This window comes from Henckelia pumila, chromosome 2 (assembly GCF_033568475.1).
Source record: "Henckelia pumila isolate YLH828 chromosome 2, ASM3356847v2, whole genome shotgun sequence".
NCBI lineage: Eukaryota > Viridiplantae > Streptophyta > Magnoliopsida > Lamiales > Gesneriaceae > Henckelia > Henckelia pumila.
In genome coordinates this window covers 787,041-808,008 of record NC_133121.1, presented here as the reverse complement: position 1 = coordinate 808,008, position 20,968 = coordinate 787,041, and the positions used below count along the sequence as shown (strand labels likewise).

Sequence of the window (20,968 nt, the reverse complement as noted above, 5' to 3'; positions counted from 1 at the left end):
ATTAGGAGGAAGTACAATATTAATTGAATGTGGAAGGACATGTATTACAATTATAATATACAATAAAATAGTAAAACTATAAAGATAAAGAATTTGAAACCAAATTGAGGCCTGTAATAAATTACAGTTTTCTTAAAATATTTTCGTCTCCTCCTACGGTGATTCGAAGTTCACAAGACCCCAACACTCATCAAAAAATAGGTTTGGGAACCTGAAACGATATTGCCAAAAAACCTTCAAAACAAAATCCTCCTATTCACTATTTTTCACTATAAAAAAATCGCACATTACACCTCTTTTTTATTTTGACTAGTCCCACGATTAGCACATAATGGTCTCCATGAGCGTCTCTGTTTATATCGTTGATCTCATTATCGATTGGTTTATTGTTTACTCTCTCTCATCTAAAAATGCAAGTAGACTGCGTTCAAGGGGAACGGTGCGTATGGTGAACTTTTTTTAATCCATGTGTTTCTATATATAACGTCTTCCATAAAAGCTCCGTAGTCACATATAAAATCGGCACCATAAATGAGCGGGGGAGCGGAATACAAGTTATCATATACATACATGACGTCGAAACATAGAGGTATAGACCATTGATTGGGACATTAAAAAATTTACAATGCATTTCGACGAATGGCACTAACAAATGCACATGCACCAATAGATTTTTTGTTGGGGGAATAAGGACGGAGTATAATAATACTTGAATATGTAAGGCCATTTTTTACAATTGAAATATACAATACAATAGTAAAAACATTAAAAATAAAAAATTCAAAACCAAACTGATGCTTTTCATAAATTACAATTTCCTTACAACATTTTCGTCTCCTCCTACGGTGTTTCGAGGTTTAGTGGACCCCAAAAATCATAAACAAATAGGTTGGGGAATTGAAACGACATTTTCACAAAACCTTCAAAACCAAAGTACTCATATTCACTATTTTGCACTATAAAGAAATAGCGCATTACAACTCTTTTTTTATGTTTTGAATAGTCCCCCAATTAGCACATAATGGTATCCAGAAGCATCTCTGTTTATATCGTTGATCTCATTATCGGTTGGTCCATCGTAAAAGTTCTCAAACAGTATAAATTTCAAAAGACAATATGTTATTGTTGAATATTAACGTTCCAACAAAAGAACAATTGAGTTTATCGTTTTATGATAAAAAAAAGGTTGATATGAAATTATTTGACGATTACTAGATTTTCGGAACACAAATACGGGATCACCTCGTTGATTTCATTGTCTTACACAAGTTGATATAATATATTTCCTATTTTGTTTTGAAAAAAATACAAATGTAAATTATCAAAATTCAACTATATGTTTACAAATAAGACAATAACGGCTTACTCTCTCATCTAAAAACGCAATTAGATTGCGTCAAGGAGATCGGTGCATATGGTGGACTTTTTTTAATCCATGTGTTTCCATATACCACATAACGTCTTCCATAAAAGCTCAATAATCACAGATAACATCATTTGTAAAAATCGGCACCATCAATGAGCGGAGAAGCCGAGTACAAGTTATCATATACATCTATGACGTGAAAAGAAAAGGGGGTATAGACCATTGATTGGGACATTAAAAAATCTTCAATGCATATCGACGGATGACACTGCACTAACAAATGCACAGACACAAATAAATTTCTTGTTTGGGGAACTAGGAGGAAGTACAATATTAATTGAATGTGGAAGGACATGTATTACAATTGCAATATACAATAAAATAGTAAAACTGTAAAGATAAAAAATTTGAAACCAAACTGAGGCCTGTAATAAATTACAGTTTTCTTAAAATATTTTCATCTCCTCTTACGGTGATTCGAAGTTCACAAGACCCCAAAGCTCATCAAAAAATAGGTTGGGGAACCTGAAACAACATTGCCAAAAAACCTTCAAAACAAAGTCCTCTTATTTGCTATTTTTCACTATAAAGAAATCGCACATTACATATTTTTTTTATTTTGACTAGTCCCACAATTAGCACATAATGGTCTCCATGAGCGTCTCTGTTTATATCGTTGATATCATTAACGGTTGGTTCATCGCTTACTCTCTCATCTAAAAATGCAATTAGACTGCGTTCAAGGAGATCAATGTGTATGGTGAACTTTTTTTAATCCATGTGTTTCTATATACAACGTCTTCCATAAAAGCTCCGTAGTCACATATAACATCCTTTATAAAAATCGGCACCATCAATGAGCGGGGGAGCGGAATACAAGTTATCATATTTATCATATACATACATGACGTCGAAACATAGGGGTATAGACCATTGATTGGGATATTAAAAAATTTACAATGCATTTCGACGAATGACACTGCACTAACAAATGCACATGCACCAATAGATTTCTTGTTGGGGGAATAAGGACGGAGTATAATAATACTTGAATATATAAGAGCCTGTATTACAATTGCAATATACAATATAATAGTAAAAATAGTAAAAATAAAAAATTCGAAACCAAACTGACGCCTTTCATAAATTACAATTTCCTTACAACATTTTCGTTACCTCCTACGGTGTTTCGAGGTTTAGTGGACCCCAAAAATCATCAACAAATAGGTTGGGGAATTGAAACGACATTTTCACAAAACCTTCAAAACCAAAGTCCTCAGATTCACTATAAAGAAATCGCGCATTACACCTCTTCTTTTTTTTTTTTTTATGTTTTGAGTAGTCCTTCAATTAGCACATAATTGTATCCATGAGCGTCTCTGTTTATATCATTGATCTCATGATCGGTTTGTCCATCATAAAAGTTCTCAATTAATATAAATTTTAAAAGACAATATGTTATTGTTGAATATTAACGTCCCAAAAAAAACAATCGAGCTTATCGTTTTATGATTAAAAAATGTTGATATGAAATTATTTGCCGATTACTAGATTTTAGAAACGCAAATACTGGATCAACTTGTTGATTTCATTGTCTTACCCAAGTTAATATAATATATTTTCTATTTTTTTTAAAAAAAATACAAATGTAAATTATCAAAATTCAACTATATGTTTACAAATAAGACAATAACGGCTTGATCTCTCATCTAAAAACGCAATTAGATTGCGTTCAAGGAGATCGGTGCATATGGTGACTCTTTTTAGTCCATGTGTTTCCATATATCACATAACTTCTTCCATAAAAGCTCAATAATTATAGATAACATCATTTGTAAAAATCAACACCATCAATGAGCGGAGTAGCCGAATACAAGTTATCATATACATCCATGACGTCGAAAGAGAAATGGGTATAGACCATTGATTGGGACATTAAAAAATCTGCAATGTATTTCGACGGATGACAATGCACTAACAAATGCACACACACCAATAAATTTCTTGTTGGGGGAATTAGGAGGAAGTACAATATTACTTGAATGTGGAAGGACATGTATTACAATTGCAATATACAATAAAATAATAAAACTGTAAAGATAAAGAATTTGAAACAAAACTGAGGCCTGTAATAAATTACAGTTTTCTTAAAATATTTTCGTCTCCTCCTGCGGTGATTCGAAGTTCACAAGACCCCAAAACTCATCAACAAATAGGTTGGGGAACCTGAAATGACATTGCCAAAAAACCTTCAAAACAAAGTCCTCCTATTCACTATTTTGCACTATAAAAAAATCGCACATTACACCTCTTTTTTTATTTTGACTAGTCTCACAATTAGCACATAATGCTCTCAATGAGCGTCTCTGTTTATATCGTTGGTCTCATTATAGGTTGGTTCAACGCATACTCTCTCATCTAAAAAGGCAATTAGACTGCGTTCAAGGGGATCGGTGCGAATGGTTGACTTTTTTAATCCATGTGTTTCTATATACAACGTCTTCCATAAAAGCTCTGTAGTCACATATAACATTCTTTATAAAATCGGCAACATCAATGAGCGAAGAAGCGGAATACAAGTTATCATATACATACATGACGTCGAAACATAGGAGTATAGATCATTGATTGGGACAATTAAAAAATCTACAATGCATTTCGACGAATGACACTGCACTAACAATTGCACATGCACCAATAGATTTTTTGTTGGGGGAATAAGGACGGAGAATAATAATATTTGAATATGTAAGGGTCTGTATTACAATTGCAATATACAATACAATAGTAAAAACAGTAAAAATAAAAAATTCAAAACCAAACTGAAGCCTTTAATAAATTACAATTTCTTTACAATATTTTCGTCTCTTCCTACGGAGTTTCGAGGTTTAGTGGACCCCAAAAATCATCAACAAATATGTTGGGGAATTGAAACAACATTTCCACAAAACTTTCAAAAACAAAGTCCTCATATTCACTATTTTGCACTATAAATAAATCGCGCATTACACTTTTTTTTTTATGTTTTGACTAATCCCCCAATTAGCACATAATGGTATCCATGAGCGTCTCTGTTTATATCGTTGATCTAATTATCGGTTGGTCCATCATAAAAGATCTCAAACAATATAAATTTCAAAAGACAATATGTTATTATTGAATATTAACGTCCCAACAAAAGAACAATCGAGTTTATCATTTTATGATAAAAAAAAGGTTGATATAAAATTATTTTCGATTACTAGATTTTCGAAACGCAAATACTGAATCACCTCGTTGACTTCATTGTCTTACCCAAGTTGATATAATATATTTTATATTTTTTTTAAAAATAAAATACAAATGTAAATTATCAAAATTCAACTATATGTTTACAAATATGACAATAACGGCTTACCATATCATCTAAAAACACAATTAGATTGCGTTCAAGGAGATCGGTGCATATGGTGGACTTTTTTTAATCAATGCGTTTCCATATACCACATAACATTTTCCATAAAAGCTCAATAATCACAGATAACATCCTTTGTAAAAATCGGAACCATCAATGAGCGGAGGAGCCGAATATAAGTTATCATATACATCCATGACGTCGAAAGAAAACGGGTATAGACCATTGATTAGGACATTAAAAAATCTGCAATGCATTTCGACGGATGTCACTGCACTAATAAATGCACACACACCAATAAATTTCTTGTTGGGAGAATCAGGAGTAAGTACAATATTACTTGAATGTGGAAGGACATGTATTATAATTGCTATATACAATAAAATTGTAAAATTGTAAAGAAAAAGAATTTAAAACCAAAATGAGGCCTGTAATAAATTACAGTTATCTTAAAATATTTTCGTCTCCTCTTACGGTGATTTGAAGTTTACAAGACCCCAAAAATCATCAACAAATAGGTTGGGGAACCTGAAATAACATTGCCAAAAAAACCTTCAAAACAAAGTCCTCATATTCACTATTTTACACTATAAATAAATCGCACATTACACCTCTTTTTTTTATTTTGACTAGTCCCACAATTAGCACATAATGGTCTCCATGAGCGTCTCTGTTTATATCGTTGATTTCATTATCGGTTGGTTCATCGCATACTCTCTCATCTAAAAATGTAATTAGACTGCATTCAAGGGGATTGGTGCGTATGTTGGACTTTTTTTAATCCATGTGTTTCTATATACAACGTCTTCCATAAAAGCTCTGTAGTCACATATAAAATCCTTTATAAAAATCGACACCATCAATGAGCAGAGGAGCGGAATACAAGTTATCATATAAATAAATGACGTCGAAACATAGGAGTATAGACCATTGATTGAGACATTAAAAAATTTACAATGCATTTCGACGAATGACACTGCACTAACAAATGCACATGCACCAATAGATTTCTTGTTGGGAGAATAAGGACGAAGTATAATAATACTTTAATGTGTAAGGGTCTATTTTACAATTGCAATATATAATACAATAGTAAAAACAGTCAAGATAAAGAATTCGAAACCAAATTGACGCCTTTAATAAATTACAATTTTCTTACAACATTTTCGTCTCCTCCTACGGTGTTTCGAGGTTTAGTGGATCCCAAAAATCATCAACAAATAGGTTGGAGAATTGAAACGACATTTCCACAAAACCTTCAAAACCAAAGTTCTCATATTCACTATTTAGCACTATAAAGAAATCGCGCATTACACCTCTTTTTTTATGTTTTGAATAGTCCCCCAATTAGCACATAATGGTATCCAGGAGCGTCTCTGTTTATATCGTTGATCTCATTATCGGTTAGTCCATCGTAAAAGTTTTCAAACAATATAAATTTTAAAATACAATATGTTATTGTTGAATATTAATGTCCCAACAAAAGAACAATCGAGTTTATCGTTTTATAATAAAAAAAGGATGATTTTAAATTATTTACCGATTACTAGATTTTCAGAACACAAATACTGGATCATCTCGTTGATTTCATTGTCTTACCCAAGTTGATATAATATATTTCCTATTTTTTTTTTTAAAATACAAATGTAAATTATCAAAATTAAACTATATGTTTACAAATAAGACAATAACGGCTTACCCTCTCATCTAAAAACGCAATTAGATTGCGTTCAAGGAGATTGGTGCATATGGTGGACTTTTTTTAATCCCTGTGTTTTCATATACCACATAACGTCTTCCATAAAAGCTCAATAATCTCAGATAACATCCTTTGTAAAAATTGGCACCATCAATGAGCGAAGGAGCCGAATACAAGTTATCATATACATCCATGACGTCGAAAAAAAAAGGGGTATAGACCATTGATTGGGACATTAAAAAATATTCAATGCATATCGACGGATGACACTGCACTAACAAATGCACACACCAATAAATTTTTTATTTGGGGAATTAGGAGGAAGTACAATATTAATTGAACGTGGAAGGATATGTATTATAATTGCAATACACAATAAAATAGTATAACTGTAAAGATAAAGAGTTTGAAACCAAAATAAGGCCTATAATAAATTACAGTTTTATTAAAATATTTTCGTCTCCTCCTACGGTGATTCGAAGTTCACAAGCCCCAAAACTTATCAACAAATAGGTTTGGGAACCTGAAACGACATTGCCAAAAAACCTTCAAAACAAAGTCCTCATATTCACTATTTTGCACTATAAAGAAATCGCACATTACACCTCTTTTTTTATTTTTACTAGTCCCATAATTAGCACATAATGGTTTTCATGAGCGTCTCTGTTTATATCTTTGATCTCATTATCGGTTGGTTCATCGCTTACTCTCTCATCTAAAAATACAATTAGATTGCGTTCATGGGGATCGGTGCGTATGGTGAACTTTTTTGAAACGACATTTACACAAAACCTTCAAAACCAAAGTCCTCATATTCACTATTTTGCACTATAAAGAAATCGCGCATTACACCTTTTTTTAATGTTTTGAATAGTCCCCCAATTAGCAGATAATGGTATCCAGGAGCGTCTCTGTTTATATCGTTGATCTCATTATCGGTTGGTCCATCGTAAAAGTTCTTAAACAATATAAATTTCAAAAGACAATATGTTATTGTTGAATATTAACGTCCCAAAAAAAGAACAATCGAGTTTATCATTTTATGATAAAAAAAAGGTTGATATGAAATTAATTGCCGATTACTAGATTTTCGGAACGCAAATACTGGATCACCTCGTTGATTTCATTGTCTTACCCAAGTTGATATAATATCATTCCTATTTATTTAAAAAAATATAAAGACAAATGTAAATTATCAAAATTCAAATATATGTTTATATATAAGGCAATAACGGCTTACCATCTCATCTAAAAATGCAATTAGATTGCGCTTAAGTGGATCGGTGCATATGGTGAACTTTTTTTAATTCATGTGTCATATATCACATAATGTCTTCCATAAAAGCTCTGTAGTCACAGATAACATGCTTTGTAAAAACTGGCGCCATCAATGAGCGGAGAAGCCGAATACAAGTTATCATATACATCCATGACGTCAAAATAGAAGGGATATATAACATTGATTGGGATATTAAAAAATCTGCAATGCATTTCAACGGATGACACTGCATTAACAAATGCACACACACAAATTTTGTTGGGGGAATTATGAGGGAGTATAATAATACTTGAATATGAAAGAACCTGTATTACAATTGCAATATACAATAGTAAAAGATAAAGAATTTGAAACAAAATTGAGGCCTGTAATAAATTACAGTTTCCTTAAAATATTTTCGTCTCCTCCTACAGTGTTTCGAGGTTCACTGGACCCCAAAACTCATCAACAAATAAGTTGGGTAACTGAAACGACATTGCCACAAAACCTTCAAAATCAAAGTCTTCCTATTCATTATTTTGCACTATAAAGAAATCACAAATTACACCTTTTTTTAAAAAAAAAATTAACTAGTCCTACAATTAGCACATCATGGTATACATGAGTGTCTCTGTTTATATCGTTGATCTTATTATCGATTGATCTATCGTAAAAGCTCTAAAACAATATTAAATTTCGAAAGACGATATGTTATTGTTGAATATTAGCGTTACAACAAGAGAACAATCGAGTTTATCGTTTTAAGATAAAAAAAAACATGTTGATATGAAATTATTTGCGATTACTGGATTTTCGAAACTCAAATATTGGATCACCTCGTTGATTTTATGGTCTTACTCAAGTTGACATGATATATTTCCTATTTTTTTTTAAAAAGTAAGACAAATATAAATTATCAAAATTCAACTATATGTTTACAAATAAGACAATAACGACTTACCCTCTCATCTAAAAACGCAATTAGATTACGTTCAAGGGGATCGGTGCATATGGTAGATTTGTTTTAATCTATGTGTTTTCATATACCACAGTAACCACATAATTTCTTCCATAAAAGCTCTGTAGTAACGGATAACATAATTTACAAAAATCGGCACCATCAATGAGCGGAGAAGCCGAATTCAAGTTATCATATACATCCATGACGTCAAAACAGAAGGGGTATAGACCATTGATTGGGACATTTAAAAATCTGCAATGAATTTTGACGGATGACACTGCACTAAAAAATGTACACACAACAACAGATTTCTTGTTGGGGGAATTAGGAGGTAGTATAATAATACTTGAATGTGGTAGGACATGTATTACAATTAAAATATACAATACAATAGTAAATCATGTAAAGATAAAGAATTTGAAACCAAACTGAGGCATGTAATAAATTACAGTTTTCTTAAAATATTTTCGTCTCCTCCTACGGTGTTTCGAAGTTCATTGTAGCCCAAAACTCATCAACAAATAGGTTGGAGAACTGAAACGACTTTGACAAATGACACAAAGCCTTCAAAACCAAAGTCATCTCCTTCATATTTTTTCACTATAAAGAAATCACGCATTACACTTTTTTTTTACTAGTCCCACAATTGGCAGATAATGATATCGATGAGAGTCTTTATTCGTTGATCTCATTATCGGTTGGCACATCGTAGAAGCCCTAAAACGATATAAATTTCAAAATACAATATGTTATTGTTGAATATCAGTGTCGCAACAAGAGAACAACCGATTTTATCATTTTAAGATCAAGAAAAGGTTTATATGAAATCATTTTTGCCGATTACTGGATTGTCGGAACTCAATTATTGGATCACTTTGGTTGATTTCATGGTCTTACTCAAGTTGATATGATATATTTCTCATTAAAAAAACAAAAAATAAATACAAATATAAATGATAAAAATTCCATTTTATGTTTTCAAATAATACAATAACGTCTTACATTTCATAAAAAAATGTAATTAGATTGCGTTTAAGGGGATCGGTGCATATGGTGGACATTTTTAATCCATGTGTCTTTATATACCACATAACGTCTTACATAAAAGCTCCGTAGTCACAGATAACATCTTATTTGTAAAAATCGGCACCATCAATGAGCGGAGGAGCCTAATACAGTTACTATATACATCCATGACGTCGAAACAGAAGGGGTATAGACCATTGATTGGGACATTAAAAAATCTGCAATACATTTCGACAGATTTTACTGCACTAACAAATGCACGCACACCAATAGATTTCTTGTTGGGGGAATTAGAAGGGAGTATAATAATACTTGAATGTGGAAGAGACTGTATTACAATTACAATATACAATAGAATAATAAATCTTGTAAAGATAAAGAAGTCGAAACCAAACCGAGGCCTGTAATAAATTACAGTTTCCCTAAAACATTTTCGTCTCCTCCTATGGTGTTTTGAGGTTTACTGTAGACGATAGTTTTTCAGGATATAACGATGATACCTGCAACAAATTAGCACAAAGTACGATACAGGCGAACTGAACATTACCTGAACTTTATCATGACTTGGAAAGAAATAGCTCAGACAGAAACCGAGAGAAGAGAGATAGAGTGAAAATTGGTTTTCCAAAGTTGTAAATTTTGAAACGAGGTCAAGTGTTTATAGGAAAATGACCCTTCAGTATGCCAAGGGTCAGTGTCCTTTCAACATATCAAATGTTATTTGACCTTTCAGAAAGGTTATTAACCTTTCAGAAACTCAAGCATTATTGACCTTTCAAAAACCTAAATTTATTAACCTTTTAGAAATCTAAAGGTTATTTATTTTTCAAAAACCCAAAGGTTATTTGAAATTTAATTAATTTTCATTTATAAAATATGACATATATAACATGTAAAAATTTAGGTCGCTACCTAATATTGAATAATAGTTTCAAATATAGTAATTTCTACAGGTATATTTGGTGAAACATGTAGAAATCAATCGTCGACTATTAATCCTGAATATTAATGGTTGACACAATTTGAGGGAAAAAAATTAGAGTGATGATACATGTACAACGAAATTTGTACACCAAAACTTACAACAACAAAAAATTCAATACAAGAATTTAATTTATCAAAATCTCACGATACATTAAATATAAAATCTCGCGATAAAATAGCAAAATCTGACGATATTATTTGTAAATATCGTTGTACACAATATTTGTTGTACCTCTAATATTTTCCAAAAATTATCGTGTTTTAAATGAAAAACATTGAATTTAATTATACATGCACACGTACATACAAGAGCAAATAATTTGTTGGTTTACTAATTTATCTAATTTTTTGAGTTCTGGTACATTAAGTTTTAAAAGTTTGATTGTGTCACCCAAAGCCAAATGTCTTAAGGCGATACATGGTCTGCAATATGGGTGTTTAATACATGAAATATGAAAATGCCACCAATGAATGGGCGATGGCTTGCATGAATGAACCGATCTCACATCGGAATGAGAGGTACAAAAGATTTGATATGTATTACTCATATCAAGAAGATGTTTTTTTTTGGAAGCTCATCACATAAGAACTCCAAAGGGCAATTCTAGGATGTGTGACCCCCTGGAAAGTTTCGGTGGGTATCAGAGCTTGGTCTCTTCTAGTACGGCGTGGTTCGGGGACGAACCAAGTGGAAGTTGATGGACATGTGTCACCCAAAGCCAAATGTTTTAGAGCGGTACATGGTCCGCAATATGTGTGGTTAATACCTGAAAGATGGAAAATCCACCAAAGCATAAGTGACGGGTGACATGAATGAACAGATTCACATCGAAACGAGAGGTACAAAAGATTTGATATGTACTACTCATATAAAAAAATTGCATTTTTCTTTTCGGGAATTCATCACATAAGAACTCCAAAGATAAACATGCTTGACTTGAGGCAATTTGAGGATGAGTGATCACCTAGAAATTTTTTCAAGATGCGTGTGAGTGAGGACATAATCACGCTGAAAAATATCCATCTTGATATAGTGGGGATAGTCTTCGAATCTGGGGCGTTACATTGACTTTGATACACCTACTTTTAATTTTCAACTATTTCGATCCAATTTCGCGCGACATTGGACAAATACATATTTTCCAGTGCCATATTAACACTAAGACCCAAGGTCAAAAAGGAAAAAAATTTTATTGCACCAAAACCAATGTTCGAAAATTGGAGAACCAAAATCCGAAATAGGAAAAGTTTGTGAACCAATTTTTTTTTTACCAAATATATAAGTTGGGGAAAATGCATTTTTTATCCGCGTGTTTGTTTATTTGCGATTTTGGTCATATATATTATCAAATTTAAGTTCTCGTTTTATATTTTTCAGTTTTTGATAATTTCACTCATTTTTTTCATTAAAAATATGATGACACTACACAAATCAACGTAACATTAGAAAAATAACTAAAATTACCCAATAAAACATAAAAATTTGTCAATATAATAGACAAAACCACAAAGACGCAAAATCACAAAGACGCAAATATATAGGATAAACAAATGTAATTTTCTCCCGGTAAGTTCGACTTCCAATTTATTTACTTATTTTTTTTAAAAAAAAATTCCAAATTAAAGTACAGAAAGTTTGCTAAATTTTAAAGTTGGCAGGCGAGAAGAAAGTAGCCTAACTTGTGGTGTCACCTAATTGTTGTTGACTTCTTGTAGCAATATATGTGTGATACGAATTATTCTTTCATTAATTATTATTATTATTATATGAGTTTATTTTTTCTTTTCTTTTTTCTTTTTGTTTTTTTGAAACTCATATGCGTTTCTTCTGAAGCTGATGGTGCTAAGAAAATAACGAACTAGGCTTTCAACATTCAAAATGACAAACTTAAATACTTTAAGTTTTTTATATTTAAAATAATAAAATAATAATCTCGTAAATAAATCGTTAAAAGGTCCCGCGTAACGAAACAATCCCATAAAAATTACAAGGATCTCTACAATAAACTCGCTAAATAATGCAAAGACATTTTTAGGAACCAAATAATATACTTACGGTTGTGTTTTTTTATCACGTGTAACTAAGTTACAATTCTCCCTAAAGAATTCGATTTCGTCCAGATTGGGACCCATGCCATAAAACAAATACAAATCCGGCAAGTATTTTTCCCCTAAACCGCCCCAATTTCAACACGTAGGAAGCCTAAAATCTCTAATCAAGATTTCTATTTTCCTTTCATATTAATTGTAGCCTACCGATGATTAATATAAGTTAACTAAATGCTATTTTCACATTTAAATAACTTTTGCGATTTTGGTTGAAACACAAATCCGGCATCTCATTACATATGTACGTATTAGTCACTCTACTTGTTTCGAATCAGACCTTGACCTACAACCAACTTTTCTCATATTTGCAAATATAAGAATTAACTGAACATATATTTGCGGTAGAAAACTTGTGGTGCAGCAATGTTGAATCTCACACTATTCGCACCAAAACGTGCCAAAATGCACATGAATTTGTCGAGCTTGATTTTGTTTTCGAGTTGTTTCTACTTATCATTTTTCCAAAAATTTGTACTCAATAGAATTATTTACGTATTTATTGTTTCTAGAGAATTTTTTTTTAAAAATATCAAATATATTATTTGTGAGCCTTCCAAAGAGGTCAAACATAGCCATTAGACTTCTAAAGAAAGAGAGTTACATGAATGATGTCCCCAAGCTGATCACATCAGCATCTCATGATGGTGGACATGGTAAAGTCACAGAAATCGTTGAAGAAAATCTTTGATATCATCAATGTATGGAGATCTGGTGGGAATTATATGACCAAGGTCATGTTCGATGATGGTAGAATTGCTGTTGTCAAACAAGGAAGCTAGATGCTTGCTAGCTTCGCAATCTATCTGTCTGTCCTTGCCCTCTTTGCTACCAAAAATATGAAGTGATGGACAAGTTATCGATCCCTCAGCATAGTCGCCCATGTTAACAGCAAATCCGGAGCACAATATCACAAATCTAAAATCTATTTCACCTTTTAATATCCCTTGATTTGCACAGACTAATGCAGCCATTGCTGCCCCTTGTGAAAATCCCAGAATCCCATCAAAGGGTCCAGCTTGAGAAAATAGGGTTTTCAGATAATTGAAGGATTTCTCAGATCCCTCCGTTTGCTGCTGGTACTGTAGGGGGTCAAATGGAATATTAGCCATCTTCCACTCATTATCAGTTTCTTTAGCATGATCTGGTGCAACGAGCCATGCAAACTTTTGGTTGGACATCTTGAAGGATGGACATTCAGGAGGTTGGTTGGCTACAGGAGGTTGGTAAATGAAAGGTAGTTCGTGTGGGGCATCAACAAAAACAAATTCAGTTATGTTCTTGAGTTTCTTGGACAGTGATGCTGTTCTTCCTTTGAAGCTGGAAGCGTTCTGCCGGAAGCCATGCAAGCATAAAATTCGAAGTTTCCTTGATGTCTTTTTAGCGGTTGAATCTTGTTCTGCACAATTTGCACCAGCATACAAATGAGCTATGCGAACACGAGTAAAGAAGAAAGGAAAATAACTAGATGGGGTGACAATGCCTTTTGGGTCAAAGTGATCAGATGGTGTATTTTATTAAACTAAAATACATAAATTATGAGGACTACTAAAAGTATTAAAAAATGATATGTTGTAGTCAGAGCTTTTATGTAATTTTATTGCCATCTAGTAAGAGTGGATTTTTTTTTTTTTTTTTTTTTATCATATACAACCAGGAGACACTCTCCCACCCATATAAAAGGAAGAAACATGCAATATGTCCCACTGTTGTAGGCCTTGTGGTCAAAACATGTAAATCCTTGTTGTGTGTCTCTTCCCTATCCTACGTTACAAACACATAGCAGGAATCGCTATTTTCGCTTTATTGTATGAAAAATTCGCTTAGTCAAACCTCGCATGATCTCTCTGTCCTCTTGTAGGTACAATTTGAAAATTGTTTGTTGTTCAATAACATATTAACATTTAGTAAGTGGCTCCGGCTCTCAGCTCCCTGCTTTTGCATGGGAGAGTTTCCTTGATATTTTTGCTTCAAAGTTAAATAATTCTGGAGATCTACTTGTGTTGCTCATGATTGCAATAATCAATTTGAACTTCCCATGATCTTAATATAACTATCCAATACAATTATGAAACCCATTCTCAGTGGTACAGGTATCTACTTTTTATTTCTGTTATCAGATATACCATGAAGAAAGAGTTTCCTCAAAACATTTTTACTTGGAAGAACGCGCATTAAATCGATGTTTCTATGTTCAACTTGAAGATTATATGCTAAAACAAAAATTCAACTCACTGAAATTACAAAATATCTTTGATATGAATTTGTTTTTATTGAATTGGGCTTGATTTCTCCCACCATACTTTTAGATGCATAAATCATATTATGTGAATGCTGTGCTTTTCTCATTAACTTTCTGCAATTTAAAATTTTATTAAGAACCTTTGTCTAAAGGTTATTGAAACATTACTACTAAAATTATACAGCTGAAAGGGACAAGAATATGTAGAAAATACAAGCAAATACGAGAATGCAAAAGCATACAGACCTCACCTTTCCTCCATGATAGAAGAGGAGAATGCAAGGCCTCATCTAGGTTGAGTTTAACTTCATGTACCACTGTGTGAGATATTTTTTCTGACGTATCATCTACTAAGGAAATTGAAATGGGCTTCTCACTTCCCTGGCAGAGTTCACACGTGTACACCGAACTCCTTTCCTGAACAATAGTTGATAAAAATTACATTTGCTCCATTCCAACCAAAACAAGTGGTATTCTAATACCTAAAGATGTACTTCGGACGTGATGGTAAATATTGACAACTTTGCAAGATAAGCTTTTTTTCTCTTTTACTCTCAAGCCTCTATCTCAATTCATAAATTTCAATATTATGAAAAAACTGGAACAAAGGAATACGGATAATCACACCAGAGTCACATGACTGCATGCCCTAAACCGATGAGTTAATATATGCAGTTCATCAAGTGTTCAAGTATTCTTAATAGGGCATACCCGACAACAATCACAGATCAACACAAGCATTCTGCAGTGACTGCACCGGCTGCGTGACGTGTAATCATCATGTGAAGCACCACAAAGAAGACAAGTTCCCAAGATGTTAGCGTCCGAGCTCCCAACTGAAACACTGAAATAAATAGACGAAAATATTAATATGAGATATAGAGCCCGTTTGGATTTTGTAGAGATTTTTTAAAATAAGTGCTTTTAAAAGCTACAATTTTTGGCTTTTAAAAAAGCTCTAATTTTGACTTAAAAAAGTGCTTATTTAAGCACTTTTTTGGTCAACCAAACACCTTGTTAACTGAAAAGTACTTTAAAAAGTGCTTTTTTGGCCTGACTTTTGAAACCAAACGGGGCCATAATGCTTCTCATAAACTGGCCAAAGTTAATGAATAAACAAAAAGAAGGGGATATTAGCTTTATATTTAAAGTGATTTCCAGTTTAATTTTGCTTCAACAGAAAAAATAGCTATTTTGTGGTGCTGAATTTACACAATTGCGTAAAGTTTGAGAAAGAGCACAACGGAATACAAAAGGAAGAAACAAAATCAAATTACATCTGAAAGAACAATTCTCTACAATTGAAAAAGTGGATGATGTAATCCTAATTAACAGTTTAAAATTTTTAAAGACACCAAGAAAACAAAGTTAAATTTGACAAAAAGATATCTAGCAACCAGAACTTTTTTCAAAGCAAGCATCAAATTTAGAATCTTTTCTTCAAATAAGCAATATATAAAATACAAATGGCCCTTTTTTATTTATATTATATTATATAATTATATACAATATGTCGGATTGATGGAACAAATGTAATGAAAAAGATATACCGATGATCAAAAACAAAATTTTTCCCCCTGAAAAAACCACCATCTGGAAACTGTTCCAAATATCTCTGAATTCCACCATATAACTGAAAAACAATGTTAAACAAGCATCAAGTTGAGGCATATTAAGCAACTTCCCTGCTTCTTGGAGAATATTTGAAATAAAATACACCAAAAGACATAGGAACGAAGCGAAGGATACAATCAGGAATCTCTTCAAAGAAACCACCCCGGATAAGGCAACAAACGATGAGCATCTATCAAACTTGAAGCAATATAGCAAGACATAAGTAAACAACTTAAATTTCATTGCCTCCCATGTCGAATAGGAAAAACTGCAAAGATACTTTTTTTTTTATAAGAAACAATGACTGCTAAGTACAAGCAAACAGTTATTATAGTAAATATTTTGTCTCTAGAATAAACGACTTTTCCTCCAACAACGACAAAGAAACAGAGATTCTATCTATTAACACATTACAGAACCTGACAGCCTACTAAGCAAGTTCCCTCAATCACCCTATCCCTTAGCTAGAAGATAAGCATGAAACTTCAAACAGGAAATGCTGAGACATGAGACAATAAATGTAGAGGCATGCCCCACAGTGACACATGACAACATCAAAAGGTGTTAATAATAGCGAAGATTATTATCATTGACAAATGATTCTTAAGGACAGAAAACTCGCCGCTCGATCAAAAACTACACTTGATAATAATGATTTTTAAAACCACAAAGCTGATCTCCGAAACCATGTTGCAATCACTATGTAATAGACAGTGGCACAAGAAGTTGGAGATCACACAATCTAGCAGTTCCCTCGCAATGACTGCTCCTAAAACTCCTAGTAACTAAACTTATGACCTTTCCTTTAGACCATCTTTTCATTCAGGTATTGCAGTTATATAAAATCCATAGGTAATTATAATTTATAACTATTCAACTCAATTATTATCCAGCCACCAACTCCATATTTTGGAAGGACACGGAACGAGGTGGAGCTAAAAAACAAAGAAATTTTTACATATTCTAGCAATAGCAGAATAGGCTGAATAGCATAATTATTTCACGTCAATACAAGCTCATTGCCACTAGTCTAGAAGCTCATTCCAGTATTCAGAGGAGACAAAAAACTCAAAATTTATAATGATTAAAACTAGGGTGAAAAACTATACCTGAAAAACATTTTCAAAACCAGCACCTTTGGATTTGATATATGCTGACGCCATTTCACATCTTATTCCTCCAGTGCAATACCTGCAAATGACGATTAAAAATCAATTGGTATCAAAAGATGGTGTAATGGAATTGGGAGGATTGAATATTAAAAGAAATTAGAAATGGCGGAACACAAAAGATTGTTGACTTCGGTGATGATAAAAGTAGTCGATAACCAGAGTTTCAGTAGGATCACGTGTAGTGTATACCATGAACGTAGTAATGAAATTCCAAATCAAGATATTTCGGGAAAATGAAAATTACAACTTAAGTATTTTCAAGTCACTCAAATTAAGAACTAAAAATGGATTGAAAATATAGCCACAGACCCAAAATCTCAAAACTGGAGTTGACAATCACAAAGGATAGTAAAGTACAAGCATCAGTTGGTACAAATTTATACAAGTTCATCATCATGTAGAATCTACAGCAATGTGGTAAGAAATAATCACTGATTCATGCAATGTACCAATGCAAGGTTTAAAAAAAAAAACAATTCCTGTATACCAGAAAGCCAATAATTAAAAAAAATTAGTTTCTATATGGTTTAGTGACCACAATCTCATATCTCATATAGTAGATAAAGTACAAGCATTACAGGTAAAGTGAACTATACAGGATTCTTGGCTCAAGCTACATGCTCTACTTCAGCAAAGTACTCACTCACATAAGGATATTGTTCCCTCGCAATTGCTCAGAATTTTCATCTATCCAAGTTGGAAGATCACTATATTGTCTAATTTCTGGATCCAAAGTTTTCACAGCTGGCAGATCAAACTTGCCAATTCTTGTCTCATACAAGTTTCTTGCATCTAACAGAATCATCTTATTATCAGAACCAGGACTCTTCTCCAGGCATTTTCCTGCCGAAACAAATCAAATATGAAAGGTATGGTCAAATAGATTTCAGTATTGCATCAATTACCATCCTCTAAATCAAGCCTCCAATGATGGACAAACTCCCACATTATCTAATTATTTAGAGAGACCAATTAAGTGACTCAAAATTCTTATCCATAAATCAATCAAAATGGCGTATGGACCACATGCTTACATCTCAGAAACGACGTAAAACATAGAAAAACATCCATGGAACACTGACAATTTTCCAGGAATATATCCAGGATTGGATTTCATTGACTAACACTCAAATTAATAATACTAAATGACATATAACTCAAAAAATTGTAAGTCACGAAATGCAAATAACTCGAAAACAATTAAGTTCATGAAGCTAAAGAAAAAATACCAGTATTTTGGAGCATAGAATGAAATTCAGCTGCAGAGAGATGCCTTCCAGCATTTGAAATTTCTGGAGAGTTCAACAAGGGATGAGAACAAAACGTCACTAATTCCTACAGACAATTCAAAACCTGTTTCAGCTTAAATATGGGGGGACTGGGCATTTAAGAAATGATGAAGCATGCATAGATTTCAATGATAAAGAAATATAAAAAGGCCAACCATAACGGTATTTGACTAGTGATTGTTAACCTACCATTGCATCTAATCCTGTCACTGAGTTATCCACAACCATCACAAAAATGCTTCTCCAGAAAATTTTATTGGATATGAAAAGAATAAAAAGACCAACGGTTGACCGGAGGCATGTCCATCCCTAAAAGGTGTACCTTATCTCTTCGTTGAAGAAGAATAAACTCTCTGAAAGACAACCCTACGGACAAATTTTTAGGATAGGAAAATAAAAGATTGACCATGAATTGTTTGTGTATGCTACCGTCAATCCCCTAACAGGAGCATCTAAACACTTCACAAAACAGTCTCTCATATACTGCAGCCCGTTCAAATTCCAAACCAGTATAGACTCACTTCTCCCAACTAATTTAATTTCCCCCCCGTGTTGTTAACAAACCAAGCAATCATCGGTCATGACATTTGCCTTCTTTGGGCTGCCATAAACATCGGTTTCTCACGAGGTAAATAACATTACGATACTAGATTGATTGCACAATGAACTATGAAGTGACCAATAAATTTACGATGTTATTTTACCAATAAAGCTAACTTTTGGTTTTGGCGAGAAAAATGTGGTCTATATACATATTACAGATCGGATTAAGGAGCAAGTGACGAATAAATTTAAGTGAAATGCCATCTATAATGGAAGGTCTTTTCAATGGGTACACAATGTTATGCCACCCTATCGCCTCTGCCTCTGCCTCTGCCTCTGCAGTAGAGGCAGTATACAATGAGGCCAATAAATTTGAGTATTCTGAATTTGAGCTCTCACCCTTATGGCCTAAAAATGTATTCAAATATACTTGAGGTTTATTTTTCAAAAACAAAGTTTAACCAAGGTTAATCCCAAAATTTTCCACTCTATTGAGAGCCACTATTAGAAAGAGAGCAGACAACATTAAGCAAGATTTACACGTTATTAAAAAGCGCCTGAATGGCCAAACACAAACAATTGAGTGCTAAAATAACGGTTTCAAATTAATGGAAGCTGAAACAAAATTTCTTGGTAATTCGTGATTTTGGAATTAGAAAAAAATAATTAAAAATTATGCATCCATTAACTATTAAACCAACCAAAATTGGACCTTGACTATCCGGATAGAGAGGGAAGTGAATCCACATTCAACTGCGACTCGATCGTTGGTCGGCTCAATGCAAGATGCGAGCTTGAAATCCGTCCCTTCAAACAAATCAAACAATTTCACAGCCTCAATGTGTCTCTTTAACGCCTTCAGTTTCCCACCAACCTAGGCAACATACATATGAAGCATATCGATTCTCGCGTTATATACACACCCAGCAAAATAAAAATAAAGGTGGAAAAGGCACGCCTTTTTGGGGGTAAGGTCGAAAAAATGAATGAAATGAAACCAGCAATTACCGTGACATTCACTCCGTGAGCAGAGAGACGAACGCGTCCGAAAAGAGAGAGTGAAGAACAGTTTGATTGGTAAAAATCGAAGAGGTTTTGAAGGTCGGGAATATCTGTATATTTATAGTACAATAAAACGCCGTAGTGTTGTTCATTCTCCTGTTCATTTTCTACACGGTTTGGGATGCAGGCTTCCGCCATTGATTTTTCTCAGAGGTTTTACAGTTTGGGGATTTTGGAGAAATGCCGCCGGAAATTAATATGTTAACGGCGCAATTGTGCAAACCCCACCGTCCGTCATAATAATTAGCATAA

The 20,968-nt window shown here is 33.1% G+C and overlaps 1 protein-coding gene across 2 annotated transcripts; it reads right to left on the bottom strand.

The window, feature by feature from the left end:
• Positions 1-13,350: 13,350 nt before the first annotated feature.
• On the bottom strand, positions 13,351-20,938 carry LOC140882726 (rhodanese-like domain-containing protein 6). Of its 2 annotated transcripts, none has more exons than XM_073288897.1 (9): positions 20,663-20,938; positions 20,367-20,528; positions 19,052-19,157; positions 18,470-18,665; positions 17,760-17,841; positions 16,587-16,669; positions 15,748-15,880; positions 15,288-15,453; positions 13,351-14,193 (listed from the first exon to the last, which is right to left on the bottom strand). In XM_073288897.1, the coding sequence occupies exons 1-9, from the start codon at positions 20,852-20,854 to the stop codon at positions 13,457-13,459; spliced, it is 1,857 nt and encodes a 618-aa protein (XP_073144998.1). In that variant the 5' UTR covers positions 20,855-20,938; the 3' UTR covers positions 13,351-13,456. The 2 variants fall into 2 exon arrangements, with proteins under 2 accessions (XP_073144998.1, XP_073144999.1); XM_073288898.1 differs by having other exon boundaries at positions 19,052-19,114; positions 20,663-20,795.
• Positions 20,939-20,968: the final 30 nt, after the last annotated feature.

Excerpts from the sequence above, each read along its gene's own strand:
- LOC140882726 (XM_073288897.1), bottom strand. The coding sequence starts at position 20,854 with ATGGCGGAAGCCTGCATCCCAAACCGTGTAGAAAATGAACAGGAGAAT. Across the intron at positions 16,670-17,759 it reads GTTTTGAAAATGTTTTTCAG|TTATATGGTGGAATTCAGAG; the intron begins GTATAGTTTTTC and ends ATTGTTTTTCAG. Across the intron at positions 15,881-16,586 it reads AATTTTGTTTTTGATCATCG|TGTTTCAGTTGGGAGCTCGG; the intron begins GTATATCTTTTT and ends TATTTATTTCAG.